General features: G+C 43.9%; 1 protein-coding gene across 1 annotated transcript in view; it reads left to right on the top strand.

Annotated features, from left to right (window-relative positions):
• The first annotated feature begins 241 nt into the window (after positions 1-241).
• Positions 242-23,192, top strand: part of LOC124722721 (guanine nucleotide-binding protein G(f) subunit alpha-like) — a 54,805-nt gene continuing 31,854 nt past the window's right edge. The window contains exons 1-2 of the mRNA XM_047247862.1: positions 242-353; positions 21,797-21,869. Coding sequence (XP_047103818.1) covers positions 242-353; positions 21,797-21,869 — 185 coding nt within the window. The remainder of the gene's footprint in view (positions 354-21,796; positions 21,870-23,192) is intronic.

Genomic DNA, 23,192 nt, shown 5'->3' with positions numbered 1-23,192 from the left:
TACTGTGTTCTTCCAGTTACTTATACTGAATAATCCAACAGAACTAAATAAAAAATCAAAATCACATTAAACACATTAAATTCTGGAAGTTTCCTTGGATTTTTTTCACTTCTGGGTGATTGGTTTCTTATATTTGGAACTGGTACTGTCATCAGAAACCTGAATATAATTATTCAAGCTATGCTACTTACAAGTATAATTATTTTTATTTTTATTTTTGACAACAGGGACATATACCACTATGGCCTGTGTGAAAAAAGTTAACGAAGCAAAAAAACACAGTGATGAGCTGGATAAGCAGCTGAAAATATGGCACAGAAAGTATGAAAAAATAGTGAAGTTATTACTTCTTGGTGAGTGACCAAACTATTTCAGATAGAATCAACTAATAATTACAACAAAATGTACCTTAGTTAAAAAACACTTTATGCTAATGCTTTGGCCTCTGAGTACCAGTGATAGATTAATTGACTCTTCTGTGAACAAATATGCCAGGAGATGTTAAAGAATCACATCATTTTCTTGATCCTTCACTGGAGATGTTTCACCTTCAAGTAAAATTTAATGTGACTTATGTTCTGCACTTTATTTGTAGGTGCTTATTGGATCTAGTACAAACACTCAAATTCATTTCCACCATAATTAAATACCTCTGGTAAAACAAATGCTTTCTTTAGCATACACAGGATTATTTTAGTACATGTGAGATGTCAGTAATAGAAAAACTGTCACTGCCTGAGAAAGCCATTTATAGACAGCAAGAAAATGTTCCCTACACAGTGAGTTTCTTGCTGTGAACATACACTTCTCTATAGTAAATGAGCAATGCAGTTATGAGAAGTTTCTTCCGGTGAGACTTTGACTTTATATTATGGCAGAAAGAATGAATATATCAGATGTGACAAGTGTTTAACTGTGTTTCTATGGAGCTTTCATTCAAAACCATTATTGCTTTCCCTAAACTGTATACTTATTTTATCTAAGCATGTTTCTAGAGTAGTTTCTTTAAAAGAAAATATGACTAATTCCTCTATTAGAGTGTAGCAGTCTTTGGAGACATCTTTTACATAAAATAATTAAAAAAGGCAACACACTGATATGCTGAGTAAAGAACCTAATTTTTCTTGCTTCATACTTGTATATATCTGCCAGTATATCAGCATTTAGTAGAAACATCTAACATGTGGTACCTGAAATCTTTTCATTTGTTGCTGTCTTATGGGATAATTTCTTTGGGGGAATACACTATATACTGAGAAAATTTTGTCCTGAAAAATGTGAACAGTGGGATATTTTGTAAAGTTGATAACAGATTGGTATGCAGAGTCTTTTTCAAAGAAATCTGACATCTGAACTGATACATCCATACATTTACTCTTCAATGACGTTTTCAATACGTGATATATACAGATAATCAGTTGCATAAAGTTTATTTGTAATAAGCCTTGACCAGGTTTTAATACCATTAGGGGTAGCTTCTTCTGAAGGAATAAAGTCACAATACATTAAAATTATATGTGTAAATATGAGCTAAAATGCTCAAGTCAAATAACAGAAATCATAGATGAAGTCCTCCATGAAAAACAGCAAGAATTATTACACAGGTATGGCTTGTTATAAGAACAAACATTGCACTTGACGCTGAATGTCTGTTCTTATAATAAGCTGTACTTGAGGAGTAATTCTTGCTGTTTTGCATGGCAGACTTAATCTATGATTTCTGGTATCTGACTTGAGCATTTTCACTCATAATATTTGGAAATGAAATGAGCGTACGGCATCGTTGGCCGGGAGGCCCCATTCGGGGATGTTTGGCTGCCAAGTGCAAGTCTTATTTCAGTTGATGCCACATTGGGTAACTTACGCATTGGTGATGAGGACAACACCCAGTCCCCGAGCAGAGAAAATCTCCAATCCGACCGGGAATTGAACCCGGGCTCGCTTGCATGGGAGTCGAGCACGTTACCACCCAGCTAAGCAGGTGGACATAATATATGCTTATAGTTTTGACAAAAAATGTGACTTTATTCCTTCTGAAGAGATGCCCCCAGTGGGATTGTAAACTGGTCAAGACATATTACAATAAACTTTCTGCAAGCGAATGGCTGTATACATCATTTATTGAAAGTTTGTTTATGGTTGCTGCTGTAAGCCATGTTTAAAATTATCTTCAATGACACTTGTGAGTACTAATTGAACTGCACAATTAGGTAGTCAACTGCTGAGTACTGAGTAGTACAACTGGAAATGAAGACATGTTTTTCTCGTGGGTTTTTAATGTGAGATTTAAGATATTCTTTATGCTCACTTTATTAAAAAAACTGAGTAAAGAAAATACGTTTGATATCACTCAAGCAAAACTGTTGTTGATTGTGGTAAGGTGTAGCAGCTGGTGTACAGTGCTCTCCAAATGCAAGGAAAATATCTGGTTTCCACAATTGCCATTTGTTGCAGCAATTTATCTGAATAAAGTTTTTGACAGAAGATACACACAAGTAATCTAACATTGTGCTACATACAATAGCATTTGTGGTGAAAACTTACCAGTAAATTCTCCTGACTTCACCTTTAAGTTGCTCTTAGTCATTGTGGATTATGAAATGTGCGAATAATCACTTTTAGTGAGGTGAGATCACCTATAAAGAATAAACTCGTTGAAGTATGGCTTCAAGGCATGATCTCAGTGATTATTATAGTGGAAAGGCCACTGGTTGGTCTTGAGACAGCCCTGTCTTTCACCATAGTTGCAAATATAATATGATTGGAAAAAGGGTAGTATCACAACAGAACAAAGCTGTTCTTATCACAAAACTAGCTGTGTTTGTCCATTGTGGAGGTAATAGGAAATGTGTTGGCACAACAGTCTTCATTCAAATGCTGAATAGAAAGAAGTTTTCTACTCTTGCACAAATTACTTCAGAACTTGCTAGAGCTCCAGGTGTGCAAGATTCACACAGAATCAATTAATGACAGTTGCACAGTACAGGTCTGCAAGCCCCAAAAAATGTCGAATGAACTCTAATGACTCACTCCAGCTGTCATGTCAAACTATGGTGCCAGACTTGTATTTTGAATCCACAGCAGTGCATTAGGGTGATATTTTCAGTTGAACCCATACAATTGTATACTCTTGTTGCTGAAAGTAACACAAAGACAGTAACTTGGTCTGATAATATGACTCTGAACAGGAATAAGGCTGTGGGAAATGAGGACTGAAGTGGGTTCTGTTCAGATTGCCCTCTCTGTGTAGAAATCCACATGTTTGTCAAATGGCACTCTAAACAGTCACACCTGTCATTTGTCCACAATGTCATTCAACAGTGAAAGCTGTCAGATTCTGGTCATCATAGTAACATCCAGTTACTGAAGGGCCATGATGTTAGGACATGCTGAAGCAAGACTCCTCCGAAAACGCTACGTCATGCAATGCAGCATGCCCGAATGGCATTGCCATGCCTATTGTGCCCACATGCTACACAGCTCCTTCTCAACCTATGAGAAGACGAGTGGGTAGGATCTCGTCTTTGTTGCTGGAAGGAGGTACACCATAGATGTGTTGTGACTTCAGTATTAATAGTTTTTTGTCCATCACTTTCAGCCCCTCTTCTTTCCCTCTGTACCTCAGCAGCAAGGTGACGGCAGATAGCAGGGGGAAGGGGGCGGCACACTGACACATTAGGTAACTTGTTTCTCTGAATTGCCATGTGCCCTGATATCTTTCAGAAGGACGCCTTCTTGAGCTTTTGTAGGTGGAGAAGGGTGTCCTGCATATTCTGGATTACTATAGTTTCTGGGTACAAGTGCTGTAGAGATTGGAGGGCCCTCAGGGCTTCGATGTAGAGGCAATTGGCAGTCTGAACAAATTTCATCTGCTCCAGTGCCCTCAAGATTCTGCATCGAACACAGTGACTTCTCTAGATACGCAGAGCAGCCACTATTTTTAGTTCCTACTGAGTAAAAAAGGAGCGCTGTGTCAGTGGTTACAAGAGGGTATTCTGAGTAGGCATGGCGATTTCCACATGGAGAGACCAGCTGGGGGCCAGCAATGCAAAAATGTTGGTAGAGCAGAAAGGTAGCAAGATTGTGGGACTAGCAGGCCAGTTACTACAACCCTGAGCTAAAGGCTTTTTTTGATGTATGTGTTTGTAAGCGGTGCTTTGGCAAAGCAAGAAGACACTGAACTTGTATAAATACCCATCATTTTTAGCCAAAGGGATCTCAGCCTGACAGCACTATTTACAAAGGGAGAACTACACCAGGCACTTTAGCTACATGGATCCGCCAGAATCCACCACGAGACCTGATTCCCACCAACAATGCACTGAGTACTTGTTCCAAGCCCATCACAGTGGACATAGCGCCTTCTAGTTGATAGGTCACCTCTAGACTGACTCCACCCACAGCCAGTCTTCTGCACTGAGGGGGAGCTTCTTTACAACCTATGCCTGGGTGAGCATACCAATGCTGTACACCTCCGCTCACGAGGGGGCGAGGGGGGTACGCCACTACCGTGGGTGGTCTACTGTTACCAGAATCACGGCGGGTCTCCACGTCTATCGGCACGTGCTCATCGTGTTGTTGAGGTGGTACACGTGTGCCACGGACTCCACATGCCACCATTCACAACCCCACCACACAGGTGCTGTACGCCTGCGCTCCCAAGTTGATGCCTGTTTTCCATTGTAAGAATCCCAGCGGATCTTCGCACCTATCTGCGCTCTGTGTGTGCCTGCCCTAAATTGCAGGCCCAAGCTAAGAATGTAGTTACATACTACTGACTCTGCATGTCAGCATTCCTGCCCCATCACTGACGTCAACCCGGCCACTGGCCACCTGTTGCATCAGCGCCGCTGTGCTCACTGCTGATAGCACGCACTGGGGTGGGGGGGCGGGTGCGGTGTTGCTGCTGCAGAGCATCGCTACAAGAATTGCAGTTGCTTGCTAATAAAATGTATGACTATTAATGGCGTTTCCTTAACAATTACCAGTCACCATTCCGATGTCAACCCACTGCCTCGCTGGCCAGTGTGGCCGTGCGGTTCTAGGAACTTCAGTCTGAAACCGCGTGACCGCTACGGTCGTGGGTTCGAATCCTGCCTTGGGCATGGATGTGTGTGATGTCCTTAGGTTAGTTAGGTTTAAGTAGTTCTAAGTTCTAGGGGACTGATGACCACAGATGTTAATTCCCTTTGTGCTCAGAGCCATTTGAACCAACCCACTGCCTCAATTCAACACTGCCACCATAGCGGTTAACCACCCACAACCTTTACATTGTTTTGTCTGATGAATTAACCGTCATTGAGACGTATGTCTGCAGCTGGACGCAGCACCACATTATTGACACAGCTGTTCTACATCTACATGATTAATCTGCAATCCAAAATTAAGTGTGTAGTAGAGGTTTCATAGAACCACCTTCAAGCTTTTTCCCTATCATTCCACTCTCTAACAGTGCGTGGGAAAGAGGAACGGTTAAATCATTCCATGTGGGCTATGATTTCTTTTATGTTATTATGAAGATCATTTCTCTCTACATAGGTGAGCAACAAGCAAATATTTTCACACCCTGAGGAGAAAGATGATGATGAAATAACATGAGAAGACCCTGCTGCAACGAAAAACGCCTTTGTTTTAATGATTGCCACCCCATGTCGCAGAACATATCCGTGGCACTCTCTCCCCTATTTTGGGACAATACAAAACGAGCTGCCCTTCTTTCTTTGAACTTCTTCGATGCCTTCCGTCAACCCTATCTGATGCTGATCCCACACCACACTATAATACTCCTGTAAAGGGCAGACAAACGTAGTGTAAGCAGTCTCTTAAGTAGACCTGTCGCATTTTCAAAGTGTTCTTCCAATAAATAGCAGTCTTTGCTTTGTTTGCTCCAACATATGATTTATGAGATCGTTCAATATAAGGTATTCGTAATTGCAAACCATAGCTAATTAGTTCAATATACAGCCTTTTGACGTGTGTGATTTATCTTGTAGCTGAAATTTAGCGGATTCCTGTTAGTACTCATGCGAAAGACTTCACATTTTTCATTATTGAGGATCAGTTGCCACTTTTCGCGCGATACAGATTTTTGTCAGAATCATTTTTTAATTAGTTTTGATCATCTGATGACTTTAGAAGATGGTAAATGACAGCATCGACTGCAAATTATCTAAGGGGGATGCTCAGATTGTCTCTTAAGTCATTTATGTTGATCAGGAACAGCAGAGGACCTATAACACATCCTTGGGGAACGAGAGATATTACTTGTGTTTTCCTCGATGACTTTCTGTCAGTTACTACGAACCGTTACCACCGAGAGTTACAATGAGGTGAGTGGACGAACTGTTTCGTTTCCCTTCTCCTGTTTTAGTGTTCGGGGGAAATAGATTCAAGGTGGGACTCCCATCGTAGTCTGAAAGTAACATTTATGAAGCCAGAGGAACTGGCTGATTTGTCGCAATTTCTTGGCAATACTAAGGAGCACTATTTTCAGCCAGTGCGTTGCTGTCAGCACAACCTACTAGACCACAATCCACCAAGTGTGTGTCGGAATCGGTGGAGTGCTTCACAGAGAGCAGAAGTTACTCATGATATGCTGTAACATGTAAGTCAGTATCCTATGGTTGTAAGTGTTTAAGCCATTAATTTTTCTTTTTGCTCCTGTTCTTAGTGTACTTGGTTGTGGACTGAGGATAAAGTTTCCACAATGACAGTCTGGGACGCAGGTTGTTTCTGGACAGGAGGCGATTCAGTCATCAATAAATCAGGTAGCTCAATTGAAGGTGGAGATGCACAGACAAACAGACAGGGCATCATCCAGTGTGGCTACTCCATTGGTGCGCCCAGCTGCCGCTAGTTTAGTTACGCCCTTTTCTGGCAAATCAACTCAGGATATACAGTGAGCTGACAAAAGTAATGGGACAGCGATATGCACACATACAGATGGTGGTTGTATAACATACAGAAGGTATGAAAGGGCAGTAAATTGGCGGAACTGTCATTTGTAGCCACGTGGTTCATGTGAAAAGGTTTCCGACGCGATTATGGCTGCACGATGACAATTAACAGACTTTGAACGCGGAATGGTAGTTGGGGCTAGTCGCATAGGACAATCCATTTCGGAAGTCGTTAGGGGATTTTGTATCCCGAGATCCACAGTGTCAAGAGTGTGCCGAGAGTACAATATTTCAGGCATTACCTCTCACCACGGACAATGCAGTGGCCGACTGTGGGACGTAAGACGAACGCGTCTGTTAGTGAAGTGCGGCGAAATCTGGCGTTCATGAACCATGGCAGCAGACGGCCGACGCGAGTACCTTTGCTGGCAGCAGTACATCGCCTACAGTGTCCCCCTAGGCTCGTGACGATATCGGTTGGACTCTAGACGACTGGAAAACCGTGGCCTGGTGATAAGAGTTGATGGTAAAGTTCGAGTGTGGCGCAGACCCCACGAAGCCATGGACCCAAATTGTCAAGGCACTTTGCAAGCTGGTGGTGGCGTCAAAACGCTGTGGGCTGTGTTTACGTGGAATGGAGTGAGTCCTCTGGTCCAACTGAACGGATCATTGGCCAGAAATGGCTATGTTCGGCTACCTGGAGACTATTTACAGCTAACCATGGATTTTCTGTTCCCAAACAACGATGGAATCTTTACGGAAGACAGTGCGCCATGTCACTTGGCCAGAAGTATTTGAGACTGGTTTGAAGAACATTCTGGACAATTGGAGCGAGTGGTTTAGCCACCAAGACTGCCCGACATGACTCCTATCGAACCTTTATGGGACATAATCGTGAGGTCAGTTTTTACACAAAATCCGGCACAAGGGACACTTTCGTAGCTATGGACGGCTATAGACGCATCATGATTCAGTATTTCTACAGAGGACAGGACATCTAACAACTTGTTGAGACCATACCACGTCGAGTTGTTGCACTACGCTGGTGAAAAGGAAATCCGTCACGATAATTGGAAATATGCCATGACTTTTGTCGCCTCAGTGTACAGGGTGATTATAATTAAAGTTTCAGTTTTAAAACACTGTAAAAAGAAGAACTATTGCTCAGAATTATGTCTAATCTGAACAGCATATTAGTAACTCAGGGGAAAACATTATGAAAACAAAAACAAAACTAAGGAAAATTTTCGCACTAGATGGCGCTGTAGGCGTCATAAGGTAAATGAGTTCTACTAAAAAGACAGATGCATCGCAATACGCTCAATGAGTTGCACATTAAACCAATCGTAGTATGCAAATTTGGCGTTCAACAGTTGTGGAACTGTTAGTGATGTCAGCCCATTCATCATGGCGGGGTCGTATCACATCGGATAGGAAAAATCGGTTTTTAATTGTTTTGAGGTCAAAACCTGCATAAAAAGCAGAAATGACATCGTATTTTAACTGCACTGAGGCCGAAAATAAGAATGTAATCATTTTTTAACTGTCGTTGGTTTGGCGCAAGGCATGCTCAATATGCTGCCCACCGTTTTCTGCAACTAATTGAAATAGAGGAAAAGCATGTTCCACAACAGATCGGAATCCCTCAAGGGTCACGCTCGGAATGCGTTCTGCAATGCGTACATTCATTTCACCTACGTTTGGAATCGGAGAACAGCATCTTTCGTATAACACCAGAGCCAGAAGTCAGTCGGATTAAGATCAGGTGATCCGGACGGCCAGGCTGTAGGGCAATGGCGACTGATAATTCTAACATTTCCGAAATGCCTCTGCCGCACCGCTTCAGTGGGTGCGCAATGTGCGGAGGAGTGCCCTCTTGCATAAAAATCTTTGCACAGTGAAGCGGCACCGGTTGATGTACAAGAGGGTTTTACTTTGCCCATATTTTAGTGTCCGCAGCTCGTGGTCTTGCGGTAGCTTCCCGCTTCCCGCGCACGGGGTCTCGGGTTCGATTCCCGACGGGGTCAGGGATTTTCTCTCCCTCGACATGCCTGGATGTTGTGTGTCTTTGATCATAATTGACTCACAAGTCGCCGAAGTGGCGTCAGCTAGAAAGGACTTGCAATTTCGGCGGCCGAACACCCCGCATGAGGTCTCCCGGCCAACAATGCCGTACGATCATTTCATTCATTACTGTTCCATATATTGTCTGTCCTTCGAGATGGAAATCATAATTCCATTATCATAACTGATTATCATTGATCGGCCGGCCGGGGTAGCCGCGTGGTTCTAGACACTACAGTCTGGAACCGCGCGACCCCTACGGTCGCAGGTTCGAATCCTGCCTCGGGCATGGATGTGTGTGATGTCCTTAGGTTAGTTAGGTTTAAGTAACTGGCGAAGTTAAGATTGGCAAGGGGGCAAAAGCATTTGTTAGACATAATGAAGAGTCGAGAAGTGCACTAACATATGAGCAATTAAAACAAGGTGTCCAGCAACGCTATAAGTAGTAGAATAGCGTGAAGTTTTTCTGGGAACATTTATGTGGACTATTACAGAAGTACAGTGAATGAGTGGAAAGTTTCATTGCTATGGTAAGAAAAGTCAATGTACATACTTACTAGTTAACGGGAAGTGATGAAATGAATAAAACTATCTTCCAGGAGGCCGAGCGTAGAGTACTAGATGCCTTGCTGAGGGGTCTGCTGCCTGATATGTCTAGAAGGGTTTGGGCAGGTATGCTGAAAGACCTGAACACTGCCAGCAGGATAGTAACGAGGCTGAAGGTAATAGAATAGTGACAGGGTTGCGAAGAATAGGAGAAGTAATTTATCTACTGACATAAGGCATTACAGGTGTGAGTCTTCAGGGCACATCTAGAGGCAATACTGCCAGCCACAATTTGAGATGTGTGATGTGGTTGGGCACTGATGGAGGGATTGTGGACATAAGGGAAGGAACGGACAATGGCTAAACAGTCAGATGTTAAATGCAAACGGTAAACATAAGACCGCCGAGTGGCGTTCCCATTAAATTTTAATGCTACAGAGATGTATGTAGAAGCAGAGTGTGGCACAGTAGGAGTTGTAAGTGGTAAAGAACATAAACGTTTGTCGGACACAGGGGCACATGTGTCAGTGGCAAGTCTCGACCTTACAGGCAGGAAACAGTTAAACCCACCGAGATGTAGTTTGTGTGGAGTGGGAGACAGATGTGGAGTCACTAGGTTCGGAAGTATTGAGTTTGCAGGAGTATGAGAAAGTAGTGCCTCATATAAGTGAAGGTTGCTGAGCAATCCTGGGACTAGACTTTCTGTTCAAGCATCATGCCAAAATTGTCCTTCGACGATTATGGTGGAACTCACTTCTCGATACCGGTCACTTTCCACAATGTTTGGCTCCCAAAATCGTGTGCTACGTTCCCTCCAGATGCGAATCCGTCGAGAATCATTCTCCAAACCAAACCGGGATTCATCTGTGAAAATAAGATTGGCCCACTGTTCGACCGTTCAGATGGCATGTTGACGACTCCACTCTAGACGATCCCTTTTGTGAAGACGCGTCAGAAGTACACATACAGCAGGTCTCCGACAATAAAGGACACTCTCCTGAAGCCTTCTGTACACCGTTTGCTACGATACAACAAGTCCAGTGGACGCTGCGACGTCAGATGCCAGTTGCCATGCAGTACTAGGCGGGACTGTCGTGCCCTTACAACCAACGGTCCTCTCTTTCTTATGTCACACGTGATCGTACTGGTCTTCGGGGTACAGTTTCGGTCTCTATACCCTGTCAACACATCCGAGAAAGAACAGAACGATTCACATTAAGCCATCAGGTGACATCAGCTTGCGACTGTCCTGCTTCCAGTCTTCCTACGGTCCTCCAGGGCAGGCAGTTTGTTAGGCGTCTTCTCTGTGCCATATTGCACCGTCTGTGACTGTGGGTGTGGGACTACAAGCAAATATTATCCCATCGGTAGGTGCCCTGACATCATCGTTGACGGGTGGTTATCCGTCGATTGGGATGCTGTCTTCCGTGCAGAATACGATCGTACAGACACCTTTGACAGTTTGTATGATTATGTCGTGAATTAGACAGAGGATGGGGAAGTAGGGGTTTGTTGCTTTAATTTTGGACGTCGGTATATTCTGGGTCAGTGGAGGGCTGGAGTTGTCTGTTAACATTTGTGTGATAGAATCACAACATTAGAATGATGTACTGAACGCATCGCGATGTTTTTACACAGAGAAGTATTGTACATGTATAAGAAACCAACATTGAGCGAGTATACCCATCAGTTTCAATAATTTCGGCACCAGTGAGAGAAAGCTAATCAAAGGATTGTTGGTAGCGAGTTTAGACAGTTTGGACAAAGATGATTTGGGCATGTCATATGTGGGACATAGTCATACACAAGTCAACACTACAGCTGCGTTAAATGCAAAGGTGGAGCATTTGAAGGGAACAGAGTCTGTAGAAATGAAGAAACTGTTACTGAAATCTGAAGATATCTTTAATCCTCAATTCCATTACCAGGAAACCCATAATGCAACATAGAATTCCAACAGAAAACGAAGCACCTGTATATTGAAAGCCGTATTCTGTACCTTGGCATTTGCCCGCAATTATGGATGGCTTCATTAACTAACAGCTGAAAGATGACATAATACAGGAGAGTGCTAGCCTTCGGGGAGCAGCTGTCATTGTCATACCAAAAAATCAGTGGTTGGAACAAAAAAGTACAGATTTTGTTGCGAATATCGACATTTGAATAGTAACTCGATAACAGATGCATACCCGATACCAAACACTACGAAAACCTTCAGTAACTTAGGGCAGTACCAGTAATTCTCTATGATAGATTTAAGGAGTGGGTATCATCAATTGGAGGTGGTTCCAGGGGACTGGCCAAGGACAATATTTCCAGTCCCCTGGGGGTCGTTACCAGTACTGATGAATACCATTCAGGTTTAAAAATGCACCAACGCGTTTCATCGATTGTTAGATGGAGTATTGACAGGGTCTGAAACCTCGTCAATGTATAGTGTACCTTAATGATATAATTATGTTTTCAACGGACATGAAGGAATATCGACAATGGTTCAGGGAAATTTTGAGGACATTACATTTCACACACGTTATGTTAAATGGGGAAAAGTGTCATCTTCCCTGGAAGACGTGAGTTATCTCAGACATGTGATTAGTTGGGATGGTGTCAAAATGGGCTCCATATTAATATAAGCAATGCGGGATTTTCCGGCTCCTAAGACAAGCAATGAGCACAATCGTTCCTGGGATTAGCCAATTATTATAGAAAATTCGTGAAGGTTCAAATGGTTCAAATGGCTCTGAGCACCATGGGACTTAACTTCTGAGGTCACCAGTCCCCTAGAACTTAGAACTACTTAAACCTAACTAACCTAAGGACAGTACACACATCCATGCCCGAGGCAGGATTCGAACCTGCGACCGTAGCGGCCGCGCGGTATCAGACTGTAGCGCCTAGAACCGCTCGGCCACCCCAGCCGGCAATTCGCGAAGGAATTTGTGGATATTGTAGATCCCCTTACGTAGCAGTTGAAGAAGGGTGTAAAATGCCAGTGGTCAGCGGAGTGTCAAGCCGCATTTGAGTGGCTGAAAGGGGCTTTGACATCAAGTCTAGCGTCGATATTTCGGGATTATGAGAAGGTGTTTGTACCATCAAGTGACCCTTCCAACCAGATACAGTGGTGTGTTCTAATTCAAGTAACCCATAGGGAGGAACATTCTGTGACATACACTAAGCTGCTTGTGAGATAATTAATTATTCTATGTAATATTATAGGGGGCAAGGAACTGATAGGTGCTTGTGATGGTTAATGCTTTTCAGAGTTGTGATAGTTCATGTTTGTTGCGTGGAATGTTTTCGCATTGTGTGAGTAAATTGTATGTAGTAGTCCACGTGTTCTGACTCAGTGGAATACCACGGGTAACTTATATGTTGACAAGTCTGTACAAATTTCGAGGTGCACCGCTCGCTTGGTAGCACATGCGAAAAGAGCAATATGTGATTTCTGCATTTCTCTTCCCACTTTGATGAATAATGGTCCAGAAAGTCTATCACCATGACAACAAATGGTTTAGTAGGCGTAGCTCGTTCCTATGGCAGTGGTGCTTCAATTTTTTGCCCTTGTGGGTTATTCAGGATACACACGAAGCAAAAGTGTCGGACTCTTTCGATTGCCTGGCGCTCTCTGAGGATCCAGAATTCAGTTCAGAGTTAGGGAAGTACAGAACGAACGCCAAAGTGATGGGAGCGGATGTGTGTCTCTCGAGTTACCAATTGTGTGAAACGGTTGTAACTGTCAAGGAGCACTAGATGTTTTTGTTCCCTGTCATGGATATCGCACTGCAGTCGCCCCCCTAGGCGTATCAGTCCGTCTTCCACGAAAGGGTTGTACCATGTGGTCTTAGACTCTCTGGTCAGTGGTAAGTTATTCTGAAGTGTCTGTAGTTTTCCGGCGAAGGATTCTCTCTGGACTACTCGTATCCAATACATTCAGGCAGCGGATAGTTCAGTGGTCATAAGCTCTCCCGAATATTTCTCTTTCTGGCGAATGTTGTATAGAAACGGAGAGACCGTGCTCCAGTATGGATGAGCCTCTAGTACGACCTGTATTTAGATAGGTTCATGAGGCTGGTCGGTGTAGATATCAACAAATCTTGGCTGTGGTTTTTCTTCGTCTTCTCCTCATGAGGCAGTCGGTCCACTGTCACAGTATCAGATGGCCAACACTCAAGAAGAGGTGTAAGACAAGGCTATGAGTGAGAGACAATCTGTTAATTCTTTGGAGGAATACCTCTGACTTGTTGATATTTGTCGATGTATGTTCTTCTGTGACAAGAACTGAAGTTGTTGTTAGTACACTCTGTCATTACTACATTTTCAAGGCACAACACTTTTTGGTGCGGAAACCCGGGACGGAGCAAGCCGAGAAGAACAGAACTATAAAGATGAGCTGGAGAACAGGAGTGGGCACGCGTTTCTCGTAGAGCGCAGAAACGTAAAACAACAACACTGTAATACTTTTGGAGTACTAGCTACCAGCGGGCTGGACTGTGTCGAAAGAGTTTGCTAAGAGGAAATACTTGCCTAGTGTTGATTTTAATTTGGTTATAACTGTTGGTTTGGTGTTACCCATGAGCATTTGTTATGAATAGTGGTAAGACTAGACTTTTGGGTGGCCGAGGTGTTCAATGGATGACAATGGAGATTCTTTTGGACTATAGCGCACCTGTGAGAATAATGGCAAAGTGCCATTAAGCGATTTATGTGTGATGGTAAATAGAGGATTTAAGCAATTTACGGCACGGCGAAGCTTTGTCAGTGGTTACATGGATTAGTTGGAGTCAGTATTAGCATTCGAATTCTGTTTTGTGTAATTTTGTGGAGAATTTATTAAGACAATTTACTGTTAAATAGTTGTCAAGGGATGTTCAAGTGGAATTAACAATTTGGTAACAGTATTCTGTAAGTCTGTAAGTGGACTTTTGAGGAAGTTACTGACCATGTATAGATGAGTATGCAGTCAATGAACCCCTTGGTTAAAACTAGTTAATTTTAAGGAAAAGTACTTGTACAATCTGTTTCTGGAATCGATGTTACAACTACATCATTATGATCCTGAAGGAAAACGAGCCAGGACAGTGTGGCAATCGCCAGGTTCTCCTAGACCAAAAAAGGTGAAAGTTTTCCACCTGCAGGGAAAGTGATGGTGATAACACTTTTTTCAGTATAATTACCAGCATGCAGTTTCCCCTCACACTACCTGTTACAGCAGCAAACTAAACGTTAGTATTGGCTAAACTGAGGAAGCACATTGGAAGGAAACGACCAGAACTTTCTTGGACTGGATGGCAACTGCATCATGACAATGTACGACCTCATGTTGCAAGTCAAGTCATGCCGTTTCTGGTTCAATTCAACATTACCAGTGTACTGCATCCGCCTTATCGCCTCGATCTTGTACCGTCAGTCACTAAAGAGAAAGCTTTGGGGCATTTGATTTGAGAACTCTGAAGCAAATACTCAAGAAATGTGAGGCGATTCTCAAGGACCTGTCAAAGAATGGCCTGCACCATGTGTTTGAGGACTGGCAGAGACGCTGTAAAAAGTACATGCAAGTGGGAGATGAGTACTTTGAAAGTGATCATGTAAACACGATGTCAGCGCTGCTGACCACTAATACGTCTCCATTGCTGGTGCCTTCCTTATGGACACTGAATTTATCATCCAGACCAGAAGCTTGACACAGGCAATTGAGAAGCATGGTTATACATCCTACTCGCTGTTCTCGTACCCTGCCGTTTACGTAATCTAAAATCATACTGTACGTTGTGCTGCAGTGATCTGACACTGAACCCGAATGTGAGGGTAAGTGTGTTGCAAATCCCGGCCCGATCACCCAAATTTAGGTTTTCCAGTGCTTCTCTAAAACGATTAAAATGAATATTGAGATGATTCCTCTTTACAAGATTTTCCTCCCCATCTTTCTCCTATCCAAGCTTATGCTTTGTTTGTAATAACCTCGTCGTCGACGGGACGTTGGAACCTCATCAAAAAAATGGCTCTGAGAACTATGGGACTTAACAGCTGAGGTCATCAGTCCCCTAGAACTCAGAACTAATTAAACCTAACTAACCTAAGAACATCACACACATCCATGTCCGAGGCAGGATTCGAACCTGCGCCGTAGCGGTCGCGCGGCTCCAGACTGAAGCGCCTAGAACCTCTCGGCCACTCTGGCCGGCTGGAACTTCATCATCCTCCCTATTTCCTAGAGTGCCATCTCAGTGTTCTGAAACAACCGCTTTCTAAAATAAAGGAGTGGTTTGATTTTTGTGTGGGTCATCTGTCGCCTAAACTCCGGCTAGAGGCCAAGGACTTGTGGAATACCTTAGTCTAAATAACGCCACTGTTTCGGTTGCCAAAGATGGAGCAAAAAGCTGCTAGATATGTGGCGACTTTATTTGGATAATTAATGTACTATGAAACACCTACACTGCGCAAGCCACCTTACTATAGCAGAGGGGACTTCCGTGTATCGTTGTCACTTTCCCCCTTTCCCGTTCGACATGAATGGTGTACCGTATGGTCGAGTGCTGGCAAGAATCCACGTGAGATCAAATCCCTCTAGTTTCACTTTCAAGGTTTCTTCGTGGGATATTGGTAGGAGAAAGCAATATATTGCTTGACTCTTCTAGGAAAGTACAGTCACGGAACTTTAACACTGAAGCACACCGTGATGCACAACGTCTCTCTTGCAGCGTCTACCACGGGGGTTGGATGAGCATCTCCGTGATCCCTTCGTGCTTACAAAGCAAATCTGGGACTAAACACGCCGTTCTCTCTATATTATCTATCAACCATGTCTAGCACGAGTTCCAGACTGACGAGCAATATTCAAGTAGTTGTCAGACTACGGCTTTGTAAGCCATCTCCTTCGTGGGTCTATTACAGTTCCTGAGAATTCTTTAAGCGAATATCAAGTCTGCGAAGTGCTTTTCCTAGGGTTAATTTTACATGGTCGTTCTACTTTAATCCGCTCCGTACACCTGCTACCAGGTATTTAATGTACACTGAAGAGCCAAAGAAACTGGTACACCTGCCTAACATCGTGTAGGGCCCCCGCGAGCACGTAGAAGTGCCTCGTCACGACGTGGCATGGACTTGACTAATGTCTGAAGTAGTGCTGGAGGGAACTGACACCATGAATCCTGCAAGGAACTTTAACACTGAAGCACACCGTGATGCACAACGTCTCTCTTGCAGCGTCTACCACGGGGGTTGGATGAGCATCTCCGTGATCCCTTCGTGCTTACAAAGCAAATCTGGGACTAAACACGCCGTTCTCTCTATATTATCTATCAACCATGTCTAGCACGAGTTCCAGACTGACGAGCAATATTCAAGTAGTTGTCAGACTACGGCTTTGTAAGCCATCTCCTTCGTGGGTCTATTACAGTTCCTGAGAATTCTTTAAGCGAATATCAAGTCTGCGAAGTGCTTTTCCTAGGGTTAATTTTAGATGGTCGTTCTACTTTAATCCGCTCCGTACACCTGCTACCAGGTATTTAATGTACACTGAAGAGCCAAAGAAACTGGTACACCTGCCTAACATCGTGTAGGGCCCCCGCGAGCACGTAGAAGTGCCTCGTCACGACGTGGCATGGACTTGACTAATGTCTGAAGTAGTGCTGGAGGGAACTGACACCATGAATCCTGCAAGGCTGTCCATAAATTCGTAACAGTACGAAGAGGTGGAGATCTCTAAACAGCACGTTGAAGATGTGCTCAATAATGTTCATGTCTGGGGAGCTTGGTGGCCAGCGGAAGTGTTTAAACTAGGAAGAGTGTTCCTGGAGCCACTCTGTAGCAATTCTGGATGTGTGGTGTGTCGCATTGTCGTGCTGGAATTGCCCAAGTCCATCGGAATGCACAATGGACATGAATGGATGCAGGTGATCAGACACGATGCTTACGTACGTGTCACCTGTCAGAGTCGTATCTAGACATACCAGGCGGCTCTTATCATTCCAACTGCACACGCCCCACACCATTATAGAGCCTCCACCAGCTTGAACTGTTCCCTGATAACATGCAGGGTCCATGGATTCATGAGGTTGTCTCCATACCCGTACACATCCATCCACAGCTTGAACTGTCCCCTGCTAACATGCAGGTCCATAGATTCATGAGGTTGTCTCCATACCCGTACTCATCCATTCACATGTTTCCAGCCATCAACAGTCCAATGTCGATGTTGACGGACCCAGGCGGGACGTAAATCTTTGTGTCGTGCAGTCATCAACGGTACATGGGGCCTTCAGCTCCGAAAGTCCATATCGATGATGTTTCGTTGAATGGTTCGCACGCTGACACTTGTTGATGGCCCAGCTCTGAAATCTGCAGCAATCTGCGGAAGGGTTGCATTTCTGTCACGTTGAACGTTTCTCTTCAGCCGTCGTTCTTGCAGGATCTTTTTCCGCCCGCAAATGTCGACGATTTGATGTTTCACCGGATTTCTGATATTCACGGTACACTCGTGAAATGGTCGTACGGGATAATCTCCCCTTCATCGCTACCTCGGAGATGCTATATGCCATCGCTAGTGCGCCGACTAATAACACTACGCTGAAACTCACTTAAATCTTGATAACCTGCCATTGTAGCAGCATTAACCGATCTAACAACTGCGCCAGGCCTTGTTTTCTTATATACGCTTGCCGACCGCAGCACCATATTCTGCCTGTTTACGCATCTCTGAATTAGAATATGCATGCCTATACCGGTTTCTTTGGCGCTTCAGTGTATGTGACAGCTTCCAAAGATTGTTCGGTAAAGAAGGGTCTTTCTGCCTACTTATCGCAATACATTAAATTTTTTTATGTTTAGTGCCAATCCCTCGCCAACCGTCGATCGTCTGCAGCTATTCCTTCATTGATTTATGATATGGTTGCATACAGCAGCATAATTTGTGAACAGCTTCTTATAGCTTCCGCTATACGTCACTAGGTCATTTGTTTACATTGATGAACCAAAATATGATGACGACCTGCTTAGTAGTGTGTTCCTCCATCTTGGGAAAGCAATACTTAGACAGTTGGTCCACAATATTACCAACATAGTCCACAGCTATCATGCTGCCTTCGATTACTACCACAGGTCCTATGGAGCCCAGGTGAATGCCAAAAGTCGTTCAAATGGCTCTGAGCACTATGGGACCTAAGATCTGAGATCATCAGTCCCCTAGAACTTAGAACTACTTAAACCTAACCAACCTAAGGACATCACACACATCCATGCCCGAGGCAGGATTCGAACCTGCGACCGGAGCGCAGGTGAATGCCACCCACAACATATAAGAGGCAGTCAAATGAAAACTGAACACCCATCACAAAGGGACCATGGAATGGTTCCATTCTAAAATCATCACCGCCCGCGTAAAGACATTTTTCCCCACTGGGAGACGAGAGATCAATTACTGGTTTGTTGAACGTGGTCTTCTGAAGACGGATCCACAACCGCATCCACTCTTGCACTTCCTCTACCGTCTGAAACAGACGTGCACGTATGTTTTTCTCCCGATGCCGAAGACGTGAAAATCACACGGAATAAAAATCCAGGCTGTGAGGAGGATGTTCCAGTGTTTTCCAACCAAATCGCTGAAACGTATCTTCGTCCGATTGACAGTGTGGGGGCAGGCATTATCTTGCATCAGTATGATTCAGTCCGACAGCATTCCGACAGCCCGAGGGCAAACCGTGAGCCAGCAGTGGAAACATCCCATTTCTCCCACGCCGTAGGAACCCAAAGATGTTCACGTAAGTTCCGGTAAGGTCACGAGGATGGCTCTGCGCACTATTGGACTTAACTTCTGAGGTCATCAGTCCCCTAGAACTTAGAACTACTTAAACCTAACTAACCTAAGGACATAACACACATCCATGCCTGAGGCAGGATTCGAACCTGCGACCGTAGCGGTCACGCGGCTCCAGACTGTAGCGCCTAGAACCGCTCGGCCACCCCTGCCGGCAAGGTCACGAGGACCTTCTTCGACTGCCGGGCCCTATGCTCGTCGGGTTAAGCGATTTGGTTGGGAAACATTGCAACATCACCCATACAGCCCGGATCTTTCACCGTGTCATTTTTACATTTTGGCAACCTGAGGAAAGACATGCATGGATGTCGGTTCCAGTAGGACTAGTAAGTGCAAGAGTGGGTGCGATTGTGGATCAGTCAGTTTCCGACCGCGCTCTTCGAAACAGGAATTGATCGCCTCTCCGCCCAGTGGAATAACTGTCTTAACGTGTGTGGTGATTACTTTGAATAACATCATTTCATGGTCCCGTTGTGGCGGATGTTTTACATTTGACTAGGTCTTATAATGCTGACGCCACAAGCTTGCGTCTGTGGCGCAGTGCATCCTTCAGCCATTCGCTTGGATGACAGCTAAGCGGGCTCGATCGTCGGCCTAATGTACCAAAAATGTGAGTCATCTGACCAGGTGACACGTTTCCATCGATCCACGGTCCGGTCTCAAAGAGACCGCGCCCACTGTAATCGCAATTGACGAAGTCCTTGGATCAACATGGGTACATGTAGGACTGGTCTGCTGCGGAGCCCAGTTTTCAACAATGTGCGCTGCACGGTGTGCTCCGAAACACTTATGTCTGCCCTATCGTCAGATGCCACAGACGGTCGCCCATCCGACTTTACAGAGCGGGTTAGTCTCCCATTTGCACGTCCTGTGTTGAGTTGTGGACCTCCAACGCTTTGTCGCCTCCTAGAGTTTTCCCCCTTCTTGAACCAGTTTTCAGAGACGTTCACGAAAGTAGCTCGCTAACAGCCGATGAACTTTGCCGTTTCCAAGATGCTTGTTTCCAGGCACGGAGACATAACAATCTGCTTTTTGTCAGATTCACTTATACCAGTGGATTTTCCCCCATCTGCGGTCACATCGCCGCTGGAATGATTCCCCATTAGTCCCTGATCCGCTTATTTGCTTCCGTTACCACGTTACGTTCCTGAAACGCCACCAGGTGACGTTTAATTTTGCACTGGGCAGTGGTCATAATGTTTTGTCTCATCACTGTAAATAGTGAATAGTAATGGTGCTATTACACTCACTATGAGTGCGTCCCAAGTTCTTTTCCGCCTGCAGATTTCTCTCCCTTAAAAATGAAGTATCCTGTCATATTTGCAAATTTTGGAGGAATTCTTCAATCCAGTCACAAAGCTGGTCTGCTACGTCGTATGCGCGTACTTTGTTTATTACACTACAGTATGGAACTGTATCGAACGCCATCTGAAGTTACGAGGTACGGCATCAAGTTGGGTGCCGGCATCTACTTCCTTTTGGGTCTCGTGAACGAAAGGAGCGAGCTAAGTTTCACACGATTATTGTTTGCGGAATCCATGTTGTTCTTACAGAGAAATTTCTCTATCTCCAGAGAGGTCATCCGAGTACAAAACGTATTCTAGAATTACACAACAAGCTGACGTCAGCGATATACGCCTATAGTTTTGAGTGCCTGTTCGACGAACCTTCTTGAAAACGAGAATGATGTGCGCGTTTTTTCAGTTAGTAAGAACGCTTCGCTCCTCCAGACGACTGTTAGAAGATGGGCAGGTTCTTTCACATGAAGTAAAGGAATTTAACTAGTACTGGACGTAGTTGTAGTTGCCCCTCTTTAGCTAGAAAAAAGGAGTTTGTGTGGTAGATTGTTGACCCGAGACAAATAGGAATCCGTGAAGATAAAATCTGCGGCACAGAAAAACATAATATTTGTTGAAGGAAAACTGCTTATATTGGTGTGTCCTTGCACAAAACCGAGCCATGTGGGGTCGTGATTGAAGCATTTACATGGTACACAGAAGGAGACGGGTTGAAAATCCCGTGTCGCCTTCCAATTTATGTTTCCTGTGGTTTCCCTAATTCACTCGAGGCAGCTACCGGATGATTCCTTTGAAAAACACACGGTTAACTTACTTCTCTGTTTTTGCCTTATCTGAGCTTGTGGTCTGTCTCTAATGACCTCGATGTCGACGAAATGTTAAACCCTAATCTTCTTACTTTGCTCTCGTTGCCGAGAGGACTAGTTATGGATTTATTCGCGATTAACAGGCCATTGCACTCTTTTTTATAACTTTTTACACTCTTGCTTGCCCTCCTTATGTTTAAAGTCATCAGTTTTTATGAAAAACATGTTTTTGCCACTGACTGCTACTGAAAAGTACAGGCAGTTTTCAACGTTTATATTAGTGTAACTAAGATGTTATTTCCACTGAAAATCTGTAAAACGTAATAATAATGTCTCAATTTGGTTTTATAATTTTTGTTTTCTGATTTGTATCAGGAACTGGAGAGTCTGGTAAAACAACAATTTTAAAGCAGATGAAAATTCTTCACATCTCGGGATATACTGTGAGGTATGTTATACAATGTGTTTCCTAAACTGATTAACCATTTCATGTATAGTACTGCGTGTAAATGGTACATGCCTGATTATTTATTCACAAAATCTGAAACCTTGTGAGTAAGCTACAGTTTCAGAACATCGTGTATATTGCATAAACACATAAAAATCATTGGATAATGGTGGAAGTACTCACCTGAACGAGAAAAATTGTGGTAGGACTAAAACCTGTGATTCGTAATAAAACAGGAGAAGCACACTGTAGTATCTTTAACATTTTGGTGCTTTTAAAAGAAGTAGAAACAATCACTGTTTTCGAAGATTTTTGATGTCTCATAAGAGCAATTTGTTAAAAGAATATTGTAACAGATTAGTGAAGCAAGGGCCTATTTGTATATTTAACTTCCCATTTTAATATCTCATACTGAGACTTATACAGGGAGTTACAAAAAGGTACGGCCAAACTTTCAGGAAACATTCCTCACACACAAAGAAAGAAAATATGTTATGTTGACATGTGTCCGGGAACGCTTACTTTCCATGTTAGAGCTCATTTTATTACTTCTCTTCAAATCACATTAATCATGGAATGGAAAAACACAGCAACAGAACGTACCAGCGTGACTTCAAATACTTTGGTGCAGAAAATGTTCAAAATGTCCTCCGTTAGCGAGGATACATGCATCCACCCTCCGTCGCATGGAATCCCTGATGCGCTGATGCAGCCCTGGAGAATGGCTTATTGTATCACAGCCGTCCACAATACGAGCACGAAGAGTCTCTACATTTGGCACCGAGGTTGCGTATACAAGAGCTTTCAAATGCCCCCATAAATGAAAGTCAAGAGGGTTGAGGTCAGGAGAGCGTGGATGCCATGGAATTGGTCCGCCTCTACCAACCCATCGGTCACCGAATCTGTTGTTGAGAAGCGTACGAACACTTCGACTGAAATGTGCAGGAGCTCCATCGTGCATGAACCACATGTTGTGTCATACTTGTAAAGGCACATGTTCTAGCAGCACAGGTAGAGTATCCCGTATGAAATCATGGTAACGTGCTCCATTGAGCGTAGGTGGAAGAACATGAGGCCCAATCAAGACATCACCAACAATGCCTGCCCAAACGTTCACCGAAAATCTGTGTTGATGACGTGATTGCACAATTGCGTGCGGATTCTCGTCAGCCCACACATGCTGATTGTGAAAATTTACAATTTGATCAAGTTGGAATGAAGCCTCATCCGTAAAGAGAACATTTGCACTGAAATGATGATTGACACATTGTTGGATGAACCATTCGCAGAAGTGTACCCGTGGAGGCCAATCAGCTGCTGATA

The sequence above is a fragment of the Schistocerca piceifrons genome, chromosome X (assembly GCF_021461385.2).
Source record: "Schistocerca piceifrons isolate TAMUIC-IGC-003096 chromosome X, iqSchPice1.1, whole genome shotgun sequence".
Taxonomy (NCBI): Eukaryota; Metazoa; Arthropoda; class Insecta; order Orthoptera; family Acrididae; genus Schistocerca; species Schistocerca piceifrons.
This window is presented reverse-complemented; position numbering and strand designations above follow the sequence as displayed.